We start from the raw sequence: 17,245 nt of genomic DNA on the forward strand, positions 1-17,245 counted from the left end.
AATGTAATGAGATTGCTATGATACAAAATCGTTTAATGCTCGTGATATGAGAAATCAATAGCTCGAAAAATGATGAATGTTACATTAACACGGATTTTATGTGAAATTGCCGTATTATTTCAAAAAGATTGAATGCAAGGGTGATCATGGACTCAATACAATGAGATTATATGTATGAATAAATGGATGAATGTTATAGGTATTTGAGAAATGGTCTGTAATAATTTATTTTATTTCATTCGGGACTGTAATCAGACATAAGTCTCCTTATTTTCATTTTTTTCTTAGAAAAAAGTATAGTATGTTTCTCTATGTAAAATGAAGAAGAAGCCATCAAGAGTTGGTTTTTCCAAGGAGCAAGAAGGCCAAGAGAGTGCTGTGCACATATGATGTGCATTGTATGTATGTCTCCAGGAATGCTATTAATTAAGTCCAGAGACTCAGATTTAATTAATAAGCATAAAGTTTATGATCATCTTACTTTGTATGAATGCATGAATTTGTTATGTATGAGATGCATGATGGAAAACTTAAATGCATGTGCAAAGTGAAACCTCCAAAATAAATTAGATTTATTTTTGCATGCGTGAGTTAGTTACGTATGTGATACATAATGGAAAAACTAAATGCATGTGCAAAGTAAGACCTTTAAAATAAAGATCAAAATCTTTCCAAAATTGTGCAAACCAATATTAGATACGATAAATAAGATTTATCATGACCTTCCATTATCGTAGGAATTCATTGCTCGATTGAGTGAACCTAACATACCACCACAATGTTAAGGGTGCATTTCATGAGAGTTGACTGAGTTGCCTACCTAAGCATGAGATGTCGCTAGTTACCCCCACACAAATATGGCCTAGAAACCACCATAGTATTGTGGTCAAAGACGTTCAAGTGGATCACTAGCTGAGATAATGGGTCAAATCTAAACATGTCATCCTAGAAACAACCATAATGTTGCAGATGGGTGGCATGGGAGTCGTGGATCGAACCTCACATGAGATGTGATAGGCAAGAGTTGCCTACTCAAATATGTGGGTATCCCTAGAAACCACCACAGAGTTGTAGGGTATTCATGTAAGAGAGAACCCGATCGCCCGTTATGATTCCCTTTAGGGATTTGCATTTTCCACTTTAAGAAGTGTGGGATTCAAAAAAATGAGTGGGAGATACCATTTGGTTTAATATTAGAACTAAATGGATATACAAGATAAAATAAAACTTACTGGCACATGAGCTACTACCTTTGATTAGTATGAGATGCTAATGATAAAAGATGGTGAGTCACATGCCATAATCCATGTGATGAATATAGTAGACATGTGGGTAGATGTTAGTTGACCACCTACCGAATGTGACACACGTGATGGATCACATGGTTGAGAGGATCTTTAATCTATCACAGGTTTCGATTGTGTTATTGGTCCTTAAACCAGAGGCAACATGGTTGTCTTGTATGTCGGTGATTAGTGATCAATTTTGTAAAAATTTTATTATAATTTCACCCTTATTTTGATCTTAAAATGGTTTAAATTGAATATTATTATGCATTTTGAAATTTTGTGCATGTTTAAAAATATTAATATAAAAATATATAAAATATAAAAAAATTAAATATAATATATATAATAATATAATATATATATAATAATATAAATATGGAAAGCCCAGGCCCAAGCCCAACACATGGAAAGCCCAGGCCCAAGCCCAACACAAGGAAGGCCCAAGCCCAAGCCCAACACAAGGAAGGCCCAAGCCCAAGCCCAAAACAAGGAAGGCCTAAGCCCAACACAAGGAAGGCCCAAGCCCAAAAATATGAAAAGCCCAAGTCCCACAAATTGATGACATCATCGCTTACATCATGGGTTGGAGTGACATCATTGCTTACATCATGAGTTGGAATGACATCGTCGCTTACATCATGTGTTAGATATTTTATTTATCTTTGTATTTTTAAATTAGTTATTTTATTTTTCTTTAGATATTTTGTATTATTAAATTATATAATTGAGTGGTCTCTATTGCATCTTTTACCCTATAAATAGAGCACTTAGGGTGCATTTGTAACCATTCAATTTTCCTATAATGAAAGTATAGTTATGTTCTTGAAACTTCTCTCTCAAAATTTTCACTTTAGTTTCAATATGATTTCGTTCTTAGAATTTCTCTTTTAAATCTTCAACCTTTGTTTCCATATAGTTGTATTATGTTATTCATATTATCTTTTTATTATATACGGCCTATATGGTCGGTTGAATATCGTCTTTAAATATTGTCTTTTCATTATATACCGCCTATATGGTCGGTTAAAAAATAGTCTTTCAATTCTTGTCTTTTCATTATATACCGCCTATATGGTCGGTTAAAAAATAGTCTTTCAATTCTTGTCTTTTCATTATAAACCGCCTATATGGTCGGTTAAAAACTAGTCTTTCAATTCTTGTCTTTTCATTATAAACCGCCTATATGGTCGGTTAAAAAATAGTCTTTTAAATACTGTCTTTTAATTCCAGTCATTTAAATTCCTGCCAATTTATTTTAAAAATGAAGATGAGTAGCTAAATCCGATCTTGGGTTAAGGCAAGGACAGTGTCCAACGCCAATGATTCCCAAAGAAAGCTGCGCTTCAATTGTGTAATATTAATCTGATTTAATTTGAGCAGTGTGCGTATAGTGTATCTTTGAGTTTGGATTGGAGCATAAGCCTAACTTAGAGTTTCCATGCCACGTATGGAGATTGCTAGACCTGGAAATGTTTTCATACCCAAGCCCAAATGATTAATCTGTACCTATAAATTCTATCTGTGGGATATAATTCAATTTATGATAATTGCTTGACTTAGAATTTCCATGCCATGTATGGAGATTGCTTAAACAAGAATTATCATTATCTTGAACTAAAATTACTCATAGATCTGCAAAACTTAATTCAGATGAATATTATTGATCTTTTCTATTAAGTTGGGAATTAATTGGTTTTGACACTGAAATTGTCTTGACCCAAGCTACTTAAACTCATTGTTAATTTAGTTTTAATCATTTCCTTTAGATTATCTTAATCACCTCTTAAAATCAAATATTCAGTGATTTCTGTTTTCATCCAAAATAATCTCCCTGTGAACCGACTCGGACTCACCGAATTATAAATTTAAAATTGTACTACACGCACACTCGCACACTGGCGAGTATAATCGCCCTATACCTGCTTTAACAAAAGGATTAATGTTTGATAAATTTGGTTGTTGTTTTGATAAATAAATGTGCAGGGTAGCGTAGCAGTCAGTTTTTGGCGCCGTTGCCGGGGAGATTAATTGGTAACTTAGTGTGTTATTTTTGTTGTTTTACTACTTTTAAAAAAAAACAAAAAAAATAATAAATATTTTAAAGATAAAGAAAAAAAATCTATATACTTAAAAAAAAAAAAAACTTGTTAGGTAACTTTCAGTTACTAAACAGTGTATGAGACTTAGATCAGGTAGAGTGCTAGAACAAGAAGTCCATTCACAATCTCTAATGTCTCAACAAAATGATAACATGTCTACTCAAGGGGGTGATCATGTTGATCAAGATCCCTTGGGAGCTGAAATGCTTCGACCTCTCAGGGACTATTTGCACCCTCCGAGGCAAACTACCCCCTCTTGCATTGTACTTCCAGTTAACCATCATAGATTCAACTTTAAACCGGGTACCATTCAGATGTTACCTACTTTTCATGGTATGGATTCGGAAAATCCGTACACTCACATGAGAGAATTTGAAGAGGTTTGCGGCACTTGTGTCGATCAGAATGTCAATGAGGATACTGTGAGGCTAAAATTGTTCCCATTTTCATTAAAAGACAAAGCTAAAATGTGGTTAAACACATTAGAGTCGAGATCAATAGGAACATGGAGAGAAATGCAAACTAAATTTTTAAAGAAATATTTTCCGGCCAATAGGACAGCATCCCTTCAAAGACAAATGATGAACTTTGCTTGTAAACCCACCGAGTCATTTGCTCAAGCTTGGGATCGTTTCAAAGATCTACTTCTTACTTGCCCACATCATGCTTTTGAGCAGTGGCGGGTGGTTAGTTTTTTTCATGATGCCTTAACCCCTAACCTTAAGATGTTAGTGTCGACCATGTGCAATGGTGAATTTTATGAGAAGACACCTGAAGAAGCTTTTCACTTTTTCGACACTTTAGCTGAGAATACTAGGAATTGGGAGGTAAGTCCATTGTCTTTGGAAGACTCAAGAGAGCATGTCAGTCCACAACCTCGAGGAAAATTTCAAATAAGTGAAAGTGATAACATCAATGCCCGGTTAACAGCATTAACAAAGAAGATGGAAGAATTAGAGTTAAAAAAAACCAAGGCCGTCCATGAGGTGGAAGTCCTTTGCGTGGTTTGTGAGACGAATGGCCATATGACAGAAGATTGTCCTACCATTCCTGCTTTTAAAGAGGTCCTCTATGGCCAAGCATCTGGAGTACAACCACGTCAGACAGAGGGTAGGCCTTATCAGAATCAGAATCAGAGTGGGAACTACTTAGGGTACAATCCTAATTCCAATACATACCACCCCAACTCCCGTAATCACCCTAATTTTTCATGGAGAAATGATTCTGCCGCCCAACCCCATGCACCATTCCCCTCACAGCCACAGTCTTACCAACCAAACCAAGGGTCATCTGGTGCATATCAACCTCCTCATAAGAGATCTCTAGAGGACACCCTACAACAATTCATGCAAGGTCAAATAGGAACTAATACCCAAGTAGCCAAGTTTCAAGAACAAACAAATAGGGCTCTAGAAGACATGAGAAGTCAGCTAACTAAGTTGACTCAGACCTTGAGTGTTAGAGAACCAGGAAAGTTTCCCTCACAACCAAGTCCGAACCCCGTAGGTCAAGCCCATAGAGCCGAAGGGTCATCTAGTGAGAATCATGAACAAGTCCAGTCTGTCACTGTCCTTAGGAGTGGGAAAGTAATTGAGAAACCTAAGGACCCTAGGACAATGTGGCCTACCATTAGTAAAAAAGACCAAGGGCATGATGAAATGAATGATGAGGAAGTGAATGAAGGAAGTAAAGAGGGTAAAAAGAAAGCTGAGAAGGAAGAAAGAAAGCAAGAGAGAAAGCAAAAGGAAAAAGGGAAGAGTGTTGAAGAGAGATCCAAATTTGAACCTCGACCACCCTTTCCTCAAAAATTAACCCAATCAAAAAGAGATAAAACAAATGCAGACATATACGAAGTATTCAAACAAGTAAGGATAAACATTCCTTTATTGGATGCAATTAAGCAAACACCTTCGTATGCTAAGTTTTTGAAGGATCTCTGTACAGTCAAAAGAAAAATCAATGTGCGGGAAAAAGCATTCTTAACAGAACAAGTAAGTGCTATCCTTCAATTTAAGACCCCTCCAAAGTACAAGGACCCAGGATGTCCTACCATTGCTTGCATAATTGGAAGCTAAAAAGTCGACCAAGCACTTCTTGACCTAGGGGCTAGTGTCAATCTGTTGCCTTTCAGTGTCTATCAGCAACTAGGGTTAGGAGAACTCAAGCCCACTAGGGTCACTCTTCAATTGGCTGATCGATCAGTAAAAGTTCCTCGTGGGATTGTGGAGGATGTCCTAATCCAAGTGGACAAATTCTATTTCCCAGTGGACTTTATTGTCTTAGATACCCAGCCCCACCAGGGTCCTCAGTCACCTATTCCCGTTATCCTAGGGAGACCATTTCTTGCTACTTCGAATGCAATCATCAATTGTAGGAATGGGATCATGAAACTATCATTTGGGAATATGACGGTGGAGATGAATGTTTTCAAGGTAACTAAGCAACCAAATGACGAAATGGAATTGGAGGAAGTAGATTTAATCCAGACCTTAAGTGAAGAATACTTTGAGGAGGCTCTTTATGAGCAGGTTATTTATAAATTAGAGAAGCAAACTTCGAAAGGGATAGAGCCTGACGTTGAGTCAGCCAGGGTGATCACACAACTGATGCTTGGCCTAGAGCCATTGAAATTACCTGGGAATGAAACCACACCATCTTTGGTTCGTCCACCCCAACTTGAGAGAAAACCATTGCCGAATCACCTTAAGTACGCATTCTTAGGTGAAAGGGAGTCTTTGCCAGTAGTGATTTCATCAAGCCTAGAATTGCATCAAGAGGAAGCATTACTAGATCTCCTCAGAATGCACAAAAAAGCTATAGGATGGTCTATCTCTGACCTACATGGCATTAGCCCCCTCACCTGCACCCATAGGATATTCTTAGAGGAAAATGCGAAACCTGTAAGGCAAATGCAAAGGCGTTTGAACCCGAACATGAAAGAAGTTGTCCGGGGAGAGGTTCTTAAACTGTTAGATGCAGGTATCATCTACCCCATCTCAGATTCCAAATGGGTCAGTCCGACTCAAGTTGTACCTAAGAAGTCAGGAGTCACTGTGATAGCAAATGAGAACAATGAGCTCATCCCTACGCGCGTCCAGACTGGATGGCGTATGTGCATTGATTATAGGAAGCTCAACTCTGTGACAAGGAAGGATCATTTTCCGCTTCCATTTCTAGATCAAGTCTTAGAGAGAATAGCGGGACATGCCTTCTACTGCTTCTTGGATGGGTACTCTGGGTATAATCAAATAGAAATTGCGTTAGAGGATCAGGAGAAGACCACATTCACTTGTCCATTTGGGACATTTGCTTACAGACGAATGCCATTCGGTCTATGCAATGCCCCTGCAACATTTCAAAGATGCGTGATGAGCATTTTTAGTGAATTGGTAGAGAATGTGGTGGAAGTTTTCATGGATGACTTCTCAGTGTATGGAGATAGCTTTAATAGTTGTCTGAAAAATTTAGAAAGAGTCTTAGAGAGGTGCAAGGAAACGCATTTAGTGCTAAATTGGGAGAAGTGCCACTTCATGGTCACTCAAGGAAGTGTCTTAGGACACATTGTTTCTTCTAAGGGTATTGAGGTCGATCAGTTTAAGGTTGAATTAATTCAAAAATTACCCGCCCCAAAGAATGTGAGGGATGTTAGGTCTTTTCTTGGCCATGCTGGTTTTTATAGGCGCTTTATTGCTTCATTCAGTACCATAGCCAAACCTTTATGTCGCCTTTTAGTCCTAGACATGCCCTTTGAGTGGACCAGTAAGTGTCAAGCTGCTTTTGAGAAATTAAAAAACTCACTTGTTTCTGCACCTATCATTCAGTCCCCTGATTGGTCCCTACCATTTGAGCTGATGTGTGACGCCAGTGATTACGCGATAGGAGCCGTGTTAGGTCAGAGGAAAGACAAGAAACCTTATGTGATATATTACGCTAGCAAAACTCTTAATGAGGCTCAAAAGAACTACACCACGACAGAGAAAGAGTTGCTAGCAGTTGTCTACGCCCTAGACAAATTCCGGTCTTACCTCGTGGGGTCACTGGTGATTGTTTTTACTGACCATGCTGCTCTTAAATATTTATTAACAAAGCAAGATGCAAAACCCCGTCTCCTTAGATGGATCTTATTGTTACAAGAATTCCATATCGAGATCAGAGACAAAAAAGGGGTAGAAAATGTGGTAGCCGATCACTTGTCTCGTCTACCATGCCAAAATCTTAATCAATTTGAAAACCCAATCCAAGATTCCTTTCCTGACGAACAATTGTTTCAAACAAACACTCAAACTGAACCACTCACCTTTCCATGGTACGCTGATATAGCAAATTATCTAGTCACTAGACAGATCCCAGATTATTGGTCCAAACTAGATAAAGAAAAATTTTTTAGGAAGGTGGTGACATTTTTCTGGGATGACCCGTATCTGTTCAAATATTGTCCTGACCAAATCATTCGTAGATGCATCCCTAATCATGAACAACAAAGTGTCATAAATTTTTGTCACACTCTTGCTTGTGGAGGCCATTTTTCCATCAAGAAAACAGTTGCAAAAATTCTACAAAGTGGATTTTATTGGCTAACATTATTTAAGGATGTGTACAGATTTTGTTCAAGTTGTGATCGATGTCAAAAACTAGGCAGTCTATCCAAGAGAAACATGATGCCATTACAACCAATCCAGGTGTTAGAAGTCTTTGACTGCTGGGGTATAGACTTTATGGGTCCATTTGTTAGTTCGTTTGGGCATGAGTATATCTTACTTGCTGTTGACTATGTGTCCAAATGGGTTGAGGCAATCCCGACAAGGAGCAATGACCATAGGATTGTGGTGAAATTTTTAAGGGAAAACATTTTTAGTCGGTTTGGGATGCCACGAGCGATCATTAGTGATGGGGGTTCCCATTTTTGTAACAAGGTCGTGGCAGGTCTCATGAAAAAATATGGTGTGTTGCACAAGATTTCCACGCCGTACCATCCCCAAACCAGTGGTCAGGCTGAGCTAGCTAATAGGGAGATTAAACATATCTTAGAAAAGACCGTTGCCACCAATCGCAAAGATTGGTCTTTGAGATTAGTAGACGCTCTTTGGGCATATAGGACTGCATATAAAACGATCTTGGGAATGTCTCCATATAGATTAGTGTATGGTAAACCTTGTCATCTTCCTGTGGAAATTGAACATAGAGCATATTGGGCAATTCAAAGAATCAACAAAAGTTTGACCGAAGCAGGCTTCTCTAGGAAGCTCCAATTAAATGAGCTTGATGAAATAAGAAAAGATGCATTTGAAAATGCACGACTGGCTAAGCTTCGCATGAAAGAGTTGCATGACCGACGCATCATTAGGAAAAGCTTTCATGTCGGGCAACAGGTACTTTTGTATGATTCTCGATTGCATTTATTCCCAGGAAAATTAAAATCAAGATGGGTTGGCCCCTTCATAATCAAGTCCATCTCGGAATATGGGGCTTTCGAAATTGAAAATCAAGAGTCAGGGCAATGCCTTAAGGTCAATGGTCATAGGTTGAAACCTTATCAGTATAGTTATGAGGAAGACGAAGGAAGTGTGGATTTAGGGGATCCACCATTAAATGAGTAAAAGAGGTTTCGTATCGTCTGGGAATCTGACGTTAAAAGACCACCTTTCCATTTAGGTTAAATGGATGTCTTTAGGTCCAGGACATTAATAACAACCCCTGTAGCTATTCAGGGTGAAGAAAACATCACATATTCATGCATCGATGACCGCCAGGTATGTCTATCCTCTATCTTTTCTATTATTGTCGATTGAGGACAATACGCAATTCAAGTTGGGGGGTAAGGTGGAAATTGTTGTTTTGTGTGGTATATGTGATTTTGATTTTATGAGGCCCCTTCAAAAAAAAATTATTAAAAAATATATAATAAAATAAAAACTTTATTTTCTTAATATATATATATATAAAAATATAAGAAGGAGACAAACTCAACGCTGATGACAACTATTTATTTATTTTTTGGGCAGAGCAATCACACTGCCCTATAAAGGAAACGACACACTTCCCTATAAAGGAAAAGGAGACGCGGAACGTTGAAAAGAAACACCGAACGTTGAAAAAGGAGACGCCAGACGTGACCCTGCACTTGTGGCACGTCTCGAGCCAAGTGTAGTTGTTGGAATGGTGACTTCCACAGCCCTATAAGAGACCCCGTATCTGCATGAGGCAAGCCACACTTCTTTGAGCTCAGTCTTCTCTCATTTGTGTTATTCTCCGATCAGGTACTCTCGTTCCTTTTGTAAGGTTCATTATTTTGTTTTACTTTTCTTTTACTATAGTTCTGTTTTAAAAAAAAAAATGAATCTTCAGCTCTTGAAAATTCGTAAGTACTATCCATCTCTCCCACAAAATGATTTAAAAAAGATTTATGCCACTAGGTGTGAAAGACTTCGGATGTTGATGTATAAAAATATCCCTGAGGATATTCGCTGGTTAATTGAAGCAAAAGTTCGATTTCTTGGCGAAACCTCACCTAGTTTTAAGCATTTTCCAGGATTGGGAAAGAGTAGTTTTTCGAAAAAAAGAAGAGCGAAAAGATTAAATGGTTGTCACAAATGTGCTCGATGGACTTGTAACACACGATGTAAATCTGTGGGGTTTACTTCCATAAATCGAGATGATAAAATTTGTTTCATAAAGGATGAGCTGAGTAAGGAGTCTTTGGATGATATCCGATTGACTCTTGAGACGCATCCGTGTGGAATAGTGCAACGAGAAATTCTTGCTTTATGGACCCAGTTTAGAAGTGACCACCAACGCTATAGTCTTGGGAATCTGACTATAATTGACCCTGTTTGCCAATCTATAAGAAAATTGGATGGGAAGCCTATCCCCGCTTCATAGAAGGTGTTTAAGCCGTTTCTGGACGTAAAACCAGAGGAAGATGTGAGCCACAATCACAACTACTTGTATATACGCATTATTTTTGTTTATGTTTATTTATTGTTGAATTTCTATGTAGTTACTTTTGATTGCCAAACCTCTTTAACCAGTTCTACTTTCAGGGCATACATAAAGAACTAACATAAATGGAAGGCCAGCCAGTTCGTCGAATCAATACCATATGTGTACTATGTGGCTCTCAACCTGGGAGCGATATTTGTTACACACTTGCAACAAGCGAACTTGGCATAAAATTGGGAGAGAGAAAAATTAATTTGGTCTATGGAGGGGGAAGTCGTGGATTGAATGGATGTGTTTCACAGGCTGCACATCTTGGGCAATCATATGTGGTAGGTATTATGCCAATCCCTTTGGCTGATCCACAGATTTCCGGGTACACACGAGGTCAACTTATAAGAACGACTTCTATGTCTGAGCGCATGGCTTGTAAGATTTATCAGTCAGATGCCTTCATTGCTTTGCCAGGAGGTTTTGGTACACTTGAAGAAATCTTTTGCATAATCTCCTGGGCCAAGAGCAATCTCCATACCAAACCCATTGGACTTTTGATGGGTTGCTCTCTTTTCTTGATCAGGCTGTGGAACAAAAGTTCATTTCTCTTTCTGCAAGAAATATTCTCATTTTCGCATCCACCATTGAGGAGCTACTAGATAAATTACACACTTATGTTCCACAGCATGATCCTTACGAGCCTCAGATAGACTGGTCTAAGGTAATTGGAAGCAAGCGCAAAAGGGGTCCGATTAATTTAGATTTATCCCTCTAAGGAGAGCAAGTCTATGATAACATGGCTGAGTAAGGAGTACTTTTCTGTACTCTTGAGACGCATCTGTTTATTTTGACTTGCATGAATTTTTTTTTTTATGTTTTGTTTTAAAAAATTATGGAATGTTGTTAGGCAAGTCTATGATAAGATGGCTGAGTAAGGAGTACTTTTTGTACTCTTGAGACGCATCTCTTTATTATATGACTTGCATGAATTTTTCTTATTTTGATGTGAAAAAGAAAAAAAATATAAAAAATATATGTAGGGTATTCTCACTTGTTTGTTGAAGATTTAGCAGTTCACAGTAAACTTACAGACTCGTGGAGTTACAGGTATTCCTAACAAACCCTATTTTATTACTGCAATTCAAGTTGGAGGGAGTAAGGTATATTTATGAACTATCTAGTCCATGTTTAACTGTGAATTTGTAACTGCATGCTTGTAATTTTATGTGAATTATTTACTTTTATCTACTCCTATTAAAAATCAAAAAATTGTGCGTGCTTTAAATAATGCTATCCCTAAAGCTTTGGAGTTATAAACTGACAGCCAGTTGAATTTGCAGTATGAATCATGAATGCATTAATTTCTTATTTGAAACCGTAGATATGTGGGATTAGAATAAGTGATTTGCATGCATCGGGTGTTCAATAATTAGAAATTGGTTTATCGGTCATAAAGTCAAAGGCAATGGTAATTAACACACTGCATGATCCCTTAACAGAAGTGGAGACTATTACCCGAGTGAGTGTTTGAGCCTAATGATCATTAATTCTGAGTGAAATAACACTTATTCTAAATGCGTTTTATTGTTGATCTCATATTTTCAATAGCTTCAAAACATCAATTTGCTTTGAATGTCTAGTATGATGGCGGATGAATTTGGCTGATTTCAAACTCTGAATTAGTTGACTGAGTAACATCGTTTTATAGAAGCATGATAGGGGATCAATTTCTTTCAATTTGGACCTATTAACCTTTTTCTTTCTTCACATTAACCCCCTTGCTAGCCCATTTGAGCTGTTCTTAGCATAATTCCTTTCATTACCCTCGTCTAACCTAGAACCATATGAAGTTTATCCAACCTGGTGTGTTTTTAGGAATCAGTCTATCTCGGTACTTTCATATTAAAAAGAAAAAAAAAAAGAGAAAGAAAAGAAAAAAAAAAAGAAAAAAAGAAAAAATGGAAGTTCTCTTAGCTTTTCAGCACGAGTGTTTCAAAATAAATGCTGAAGAAAAAAAATATATGTTTAATTTGATATTAGTGTCAAAAAAAAAAAAAAATCCCAACACACCCTTTGCACACTTTACCCTTTTCTTTGACAACCCGTATTAACCTCATAGCCCCATTACAACCCAGTCTGGTCCCTCTTGATGCTATAAATCATGTGATCTTAGGATTCGAGTTCAGAGTAAAGAATTCTGTTTAAATTCAGAAGTTATTTATCTATGGCATTATTCTAGTCATGAAGCTATGTTAAATTCCCTATTCTTTCATGAAAATACGTTCTTTGTATTTGGGACGACACCGAGTTTGAACTTGTTTTACATTTACTCTTAAAACGGTGGCTCCCTTGTGTGTACACCCAAGGAAACATTTTTTTTATTTGAGGGAAAATCCATAGTAAGGTTTGAAGTCGAAACTTCGAGGGAATAAAGTAGAATAATGATCATCCTAATTGCCATTCCTAAGATTGTATAACCTTTGACCGAAATCTAATTTAGAATATTCGACTGTATGACAGATGGCTTGTTCTGTTCTATGTATTTCCGTTTAGAATTTGAAATTTTTATATTCATGTGATTATTGTGAATAAATCTGGCCAGTGTAAAGTTTAATTGCTATGGGACTAGCAATGTTTAAGTTGGGGGGTGTGATTAGTGATCAATTTTGTAAAAATTTTATTATAATTTCACCCTTATTTTGATCTTAAAATGGTTTAAATTGAATATTATTATGCATTTTGAAATTTTGTGCATGTTTAAAAATATTAATATAAAAATATATAAAATATAAAAAAAATTAAATATAATATATATAATAATATAATATATATATAATAATATAAATATGGAAAGCCCAGGCCCAAGCCCAACACATGGAAAGCCCAGGCCCAAGCCCAACACAAGGAAGGCCCAAGCCCAAGCCCAACACAAGGAAGGCCCAAGCCCAAGCCCAAAACAAGGAAGGCCCAAGCCCAACACAAGGAAGGCCCAAGCCCAAAAATATGAAAAGCCCAAGTCCCACAAATTGATGACATCATCGCTTACATCATGGGTTGGAGTGACATCATTGCTTACATCATGAGTTGGAATGACATCATCGCTTACATCATGTGTTAGATATTTTATTTATCTTTGTATTTTTAAATTAGTTATTTTATTTTTCTTTAGATATTTTGTATTATTAAATTATATAATTGAGTGGTCTCTATTGCATCTTTTACCCTATAAATAGAGCACTTAGGGTGCATTTGTAACCATTCAATTTTCCTATAATGAAAGTATAGTTATGTTCTTGAAACTTCTCTCTCAAAATTTTCACTTTAGTTTCAATATGATTTCGTTCTTAGAATTTCTCTCTTAAATCTTCAACCTTTGTTTCCATATAGTTGTATTATGTTATTCATATTATCTTTTTATTATATACGGCCTATATGGTCGGTTGAATATCGTCTTTAAATATTGTCTTTTCATTATATACCGCCTATATGGTCGGTTAAAAAATAGTCTTTCAATTCTTGTCTTTTCATTATATACCGCCTATATGGTCGGTTAAAAAATAGTCTTTCAATTCTTGTCTTTTCATTATAAACCGCCTATATGGTCGGTTAAAAAATAGTCTTTCAATTCTTGTCTTTTCATTATAAACCGCCTATATGGTCGGTTAAAAAATAGTCTTTTAAATACTGTCTTTTAATTCCCGTCATTTAAATTCCTGCCAATTTATTTTAAAAATGAAGATGAGTAGCTAAATCCGATCTTGGGTTAAGGCAAGGACAGTGTCCAACGCCAATGATTCCCAAAGAAAGCTGCGCTTCAATTGTGTAATATTAATCTGATTTAATTTGAGCAGTGTGCATATAGTGTATCTTTGAGTTTAGATTGGAGCATAAGCCTAACTTAGAGTTTCCATGCCACGTATGGAGATTGCTAGACCTGGAAATGTTTTCATACCCAAGCCCAAATGATTAATCTGTACCTATAAATTCTATCTGTGGGATATAATTCAATTTATGATAATTGCTTGACTTAGAATTTCCATGCCATGTATGGAGATTGCTTAAACAAGAATTATCATTATCTTGAACTAAAATTACTCATAGATCTGCAAAACTTAATTCAGATGAATATTATTGATCTTTTCTATTAAGTTGGGAATTAATTGGTTTTGACACTGAAATTGTCTTGACCCAAGCTACTTAAACTCATTGTTAATTTAGTTTTAATCATTTCCTTTAGATTATCTTAATCACCTCTTAAAATCAAATATTCAGTGATTTCTGTTTTCATCCAAAATAATCTCCCTGTGAACCGACTCGGACTCACCGAATTATAAATTTAAAATTGTACTACACGCACACTCGCACACTGGCGAGTATAATCGCCCTATACCTGCTTTAACAAAAGGATTAATGTTTGATAAATTTGGTTGTTGTTTTGATAAATAAATGTGCAGGGTAGCGTAGCAGTCAGTCGGTGCTAGAGATTTGTCGTTATTAAGAGCCATCCGATTACCTGGTGGGAGATGAACTGTGTGGTCCCTGTATAGTAGCGTATAGAGGTAGGTGATTGTAATGGAATCTGTCGGCCTCCTGCATGAGGTAAACATCCTATGCAATCAGTGGTGGTTTTGATTGGAGAAATCTATGGACGGGGTACACTTGATTGGAAAGTGTTTCCAATGTCAGAAAGAGTTTTGATGTGTCATCTCAATCACACCATACTAACTCTTTGCATAGTTATCTAGTTAGTAAGTTTGATCAGTCCATGACTCTTGCTCGATCGAGATGTTAGTCAATGAAGGGATTATAGTACATAAAAATCAAAAGCCCAAATAGGTTCGCAAGAAAGTTAGACTTCATTACTAGTAGGATCATCCTAACATAATGCTAGTTATTACTCAGGGTCTTTTGAGGTACATCAAAAAGATGGAGAGATGCTTGTTGTAAACCAAAGTGTTTGGCTAGCATCGAAGAGTTTGACGTGTCTCAATTACTATTTAATAGTGAACCTAGAAGGTCACACGCATATCAAAGTGTAGTGGTTAACTAAGCAATGAAAGTTGTAATCATCATTAAGAGTTAATGATGTTATTGTTGAGAGTTAACGGATTAGGTTCAATGATTAAACCAATAAGAGCAATTGTCAAGAGTTGACAAGCATCCTATTAAGAGTTAACCGGGGCCTCGATTTCATCATGAGATGATGAAAAGGTCATTAAGAGTTAATGGGGAGCCTAGATGCAATTTACAGAAACTTGACAAAATCGGTCGACAATTCCTTAAAAGTTATCGACCAGTTTGTGCCAAGCGGTTGACAATTCCTGTTACATAGGAATGATTAAGGGGATGGATTATCTTCTTTATGATGTGCACTTGTCTCCAACTTGTCCCCTCTCTCTCTCTCTCTCCTGGGCTATTAATCGATTATTGAGCATATTAGGGTTTCTATAGCTTGGTATATAAGAGAAGAAGAAGAAGAAGAAAAGAGTTGTTGGTTGCGATAGCATTTAATGCTTGGTCGTTCTCTAGGCCAGTGCTTCTTCTCCTCTTTCTTCCAAAGCCTACAACCCTTCCTATTACTCTCTTTCTTACTCCAGTATTCTCTTGATTGCTAGAGTAGCAATCCCATCCAAATAGATTGTATATTGGATTGGGTATCCTTTCTTTGAACCCATTTTCAACTTGAATCACCAATAAGAAGCTTGGCTAACACATAGGCATTCTTGTTGGTTTCATCCACTACTAGGAGCGTGGATCGACTAGGGCCCTTATAGTTTCAAGGGTCGAATTAGTCATCCAAAGGAGTGTTCGGGAGATGTTTGGGAGAAAGCCGTTGTGAGGTATACCTTATTACCCCCTATGGTGTGGTTTCAATTGTAATGCATATGATTGTTTTATACCGAGTCTTGCAATGTGATTCTCGTTTTTATTTCCACTACGTTTGTATGGTTTTTTGAAAAAAAATTGTAAAATGATAAAACCCTTGCATTGATACACCAAAAGTTGGCGTTACCTTTCAAAACATGGTCTAGAGAGACATTGCATGCCAATTTCCCCATGAATTATTAATACCGATCACAGAAAGCAGTTCGACTATGATTCATTCTGAAGTTTATGTGAAAATTTGGGAATTCAATTGCAAATTGCCTCGGTAGCATATCCCCAAGCTAATGGGCAAGCAAAAATCAGCAACCGCACTATTGTACATGGCCTAAGAACTCGTCTTGAAGGAACAATGGGAGCATGGGTTGATGAGTTGCCAACCATACTATGGGCCTATCGTACCACCAGCCAAGTTGCAACAAGAGAAGCACCCTTCAATTTGGTATACGGAACAAAAGCCCTAATCCCCATGGAAGTAACTATCGGATTACTTAGATTGAATGCCTATGAAGGGGATAATCGCTCTAGTAATTCTGAGTCATTAAGAGAGAATCATGATTTGATTGAGGAGCAAAGGGATAAAGCTACCATCCGGCTAGCTGCGTATCATAGAAGAATTACCAGTTACTACAATTCTCGAGTAAGAAGCAGGCCCCTGAAGGAAGGCGATCTAGTACTCAGAATGTCAGCCACTACTAACGCATTTCGAGAAGATGAAAAACTTCGAGCCAACTAGGAAAGACCGTATCATATTCAAAAGATGATCAGCTCGAACACTTGTATCCTCCAAACACTCTAAGGTGAAACTATAGGCAAGACTTGGAATTTAAACCACCTCAAGTTGTATGGTTCTTCCCCAAATATGAATTGTATACACGGTGATTGATAATAATGATATGAGCCCAAGACGAGACCATAGACATAGGCACATTTAGCTGAATCACGTTAAAAAATGTTTATGCTTCCTTGTGCATTACATTAACATTATGTGTTTATAATTATCTGCTTATTTTATTTTTTAGCTTAAACGAGAAGAGGATAATT

At 37.0% G+C, this 17,245-nt stretch overlaps 1 protein-coding gene across 1 annotated transcript; it reads left to right on the forward strand.

Moving 5' to 3' along the window:
- Positions 1-3,540: 3,540 nt before the first annotated feature.
- Positions 3,541-10,252, forward strand: LOC127787525 (uncharacterized; the record flags this gene model as incomplete). Its single annotated transcript, XM_052315584.1, has 7 exons — positions 3,541-4,498; positions 4,541-5,006; positions 5,259-5,379; positions 6,274-7,861; positions 8,366-8,895; positions 9,752-9,887; positions 10,023-10,252. Coding segments are annotated over exons 1-7 (4,029 nt in total), but the record flags the coding sequence as incomplete, so codon positions are not given.
- Between the last annotated feature and the right edge of the window lie 6,993 nt (positions 10,253-17,245).

Source organism: Diospyros lotus, chromosome 12, assembly GCF_014633365.1.
Source record: "Diospyros lotus cultivar Yz01 chromosome 12, ASM1463336v1, whole genome shotgun sequence".
Classification (NCBI taxonomy): domain Eukaryota; kingdom Viridiplantae; phylum Streptophyta; class Magnoliopsida; order Ericales; family Ebenaceae; genus Diospyros; species Diospyros lotus.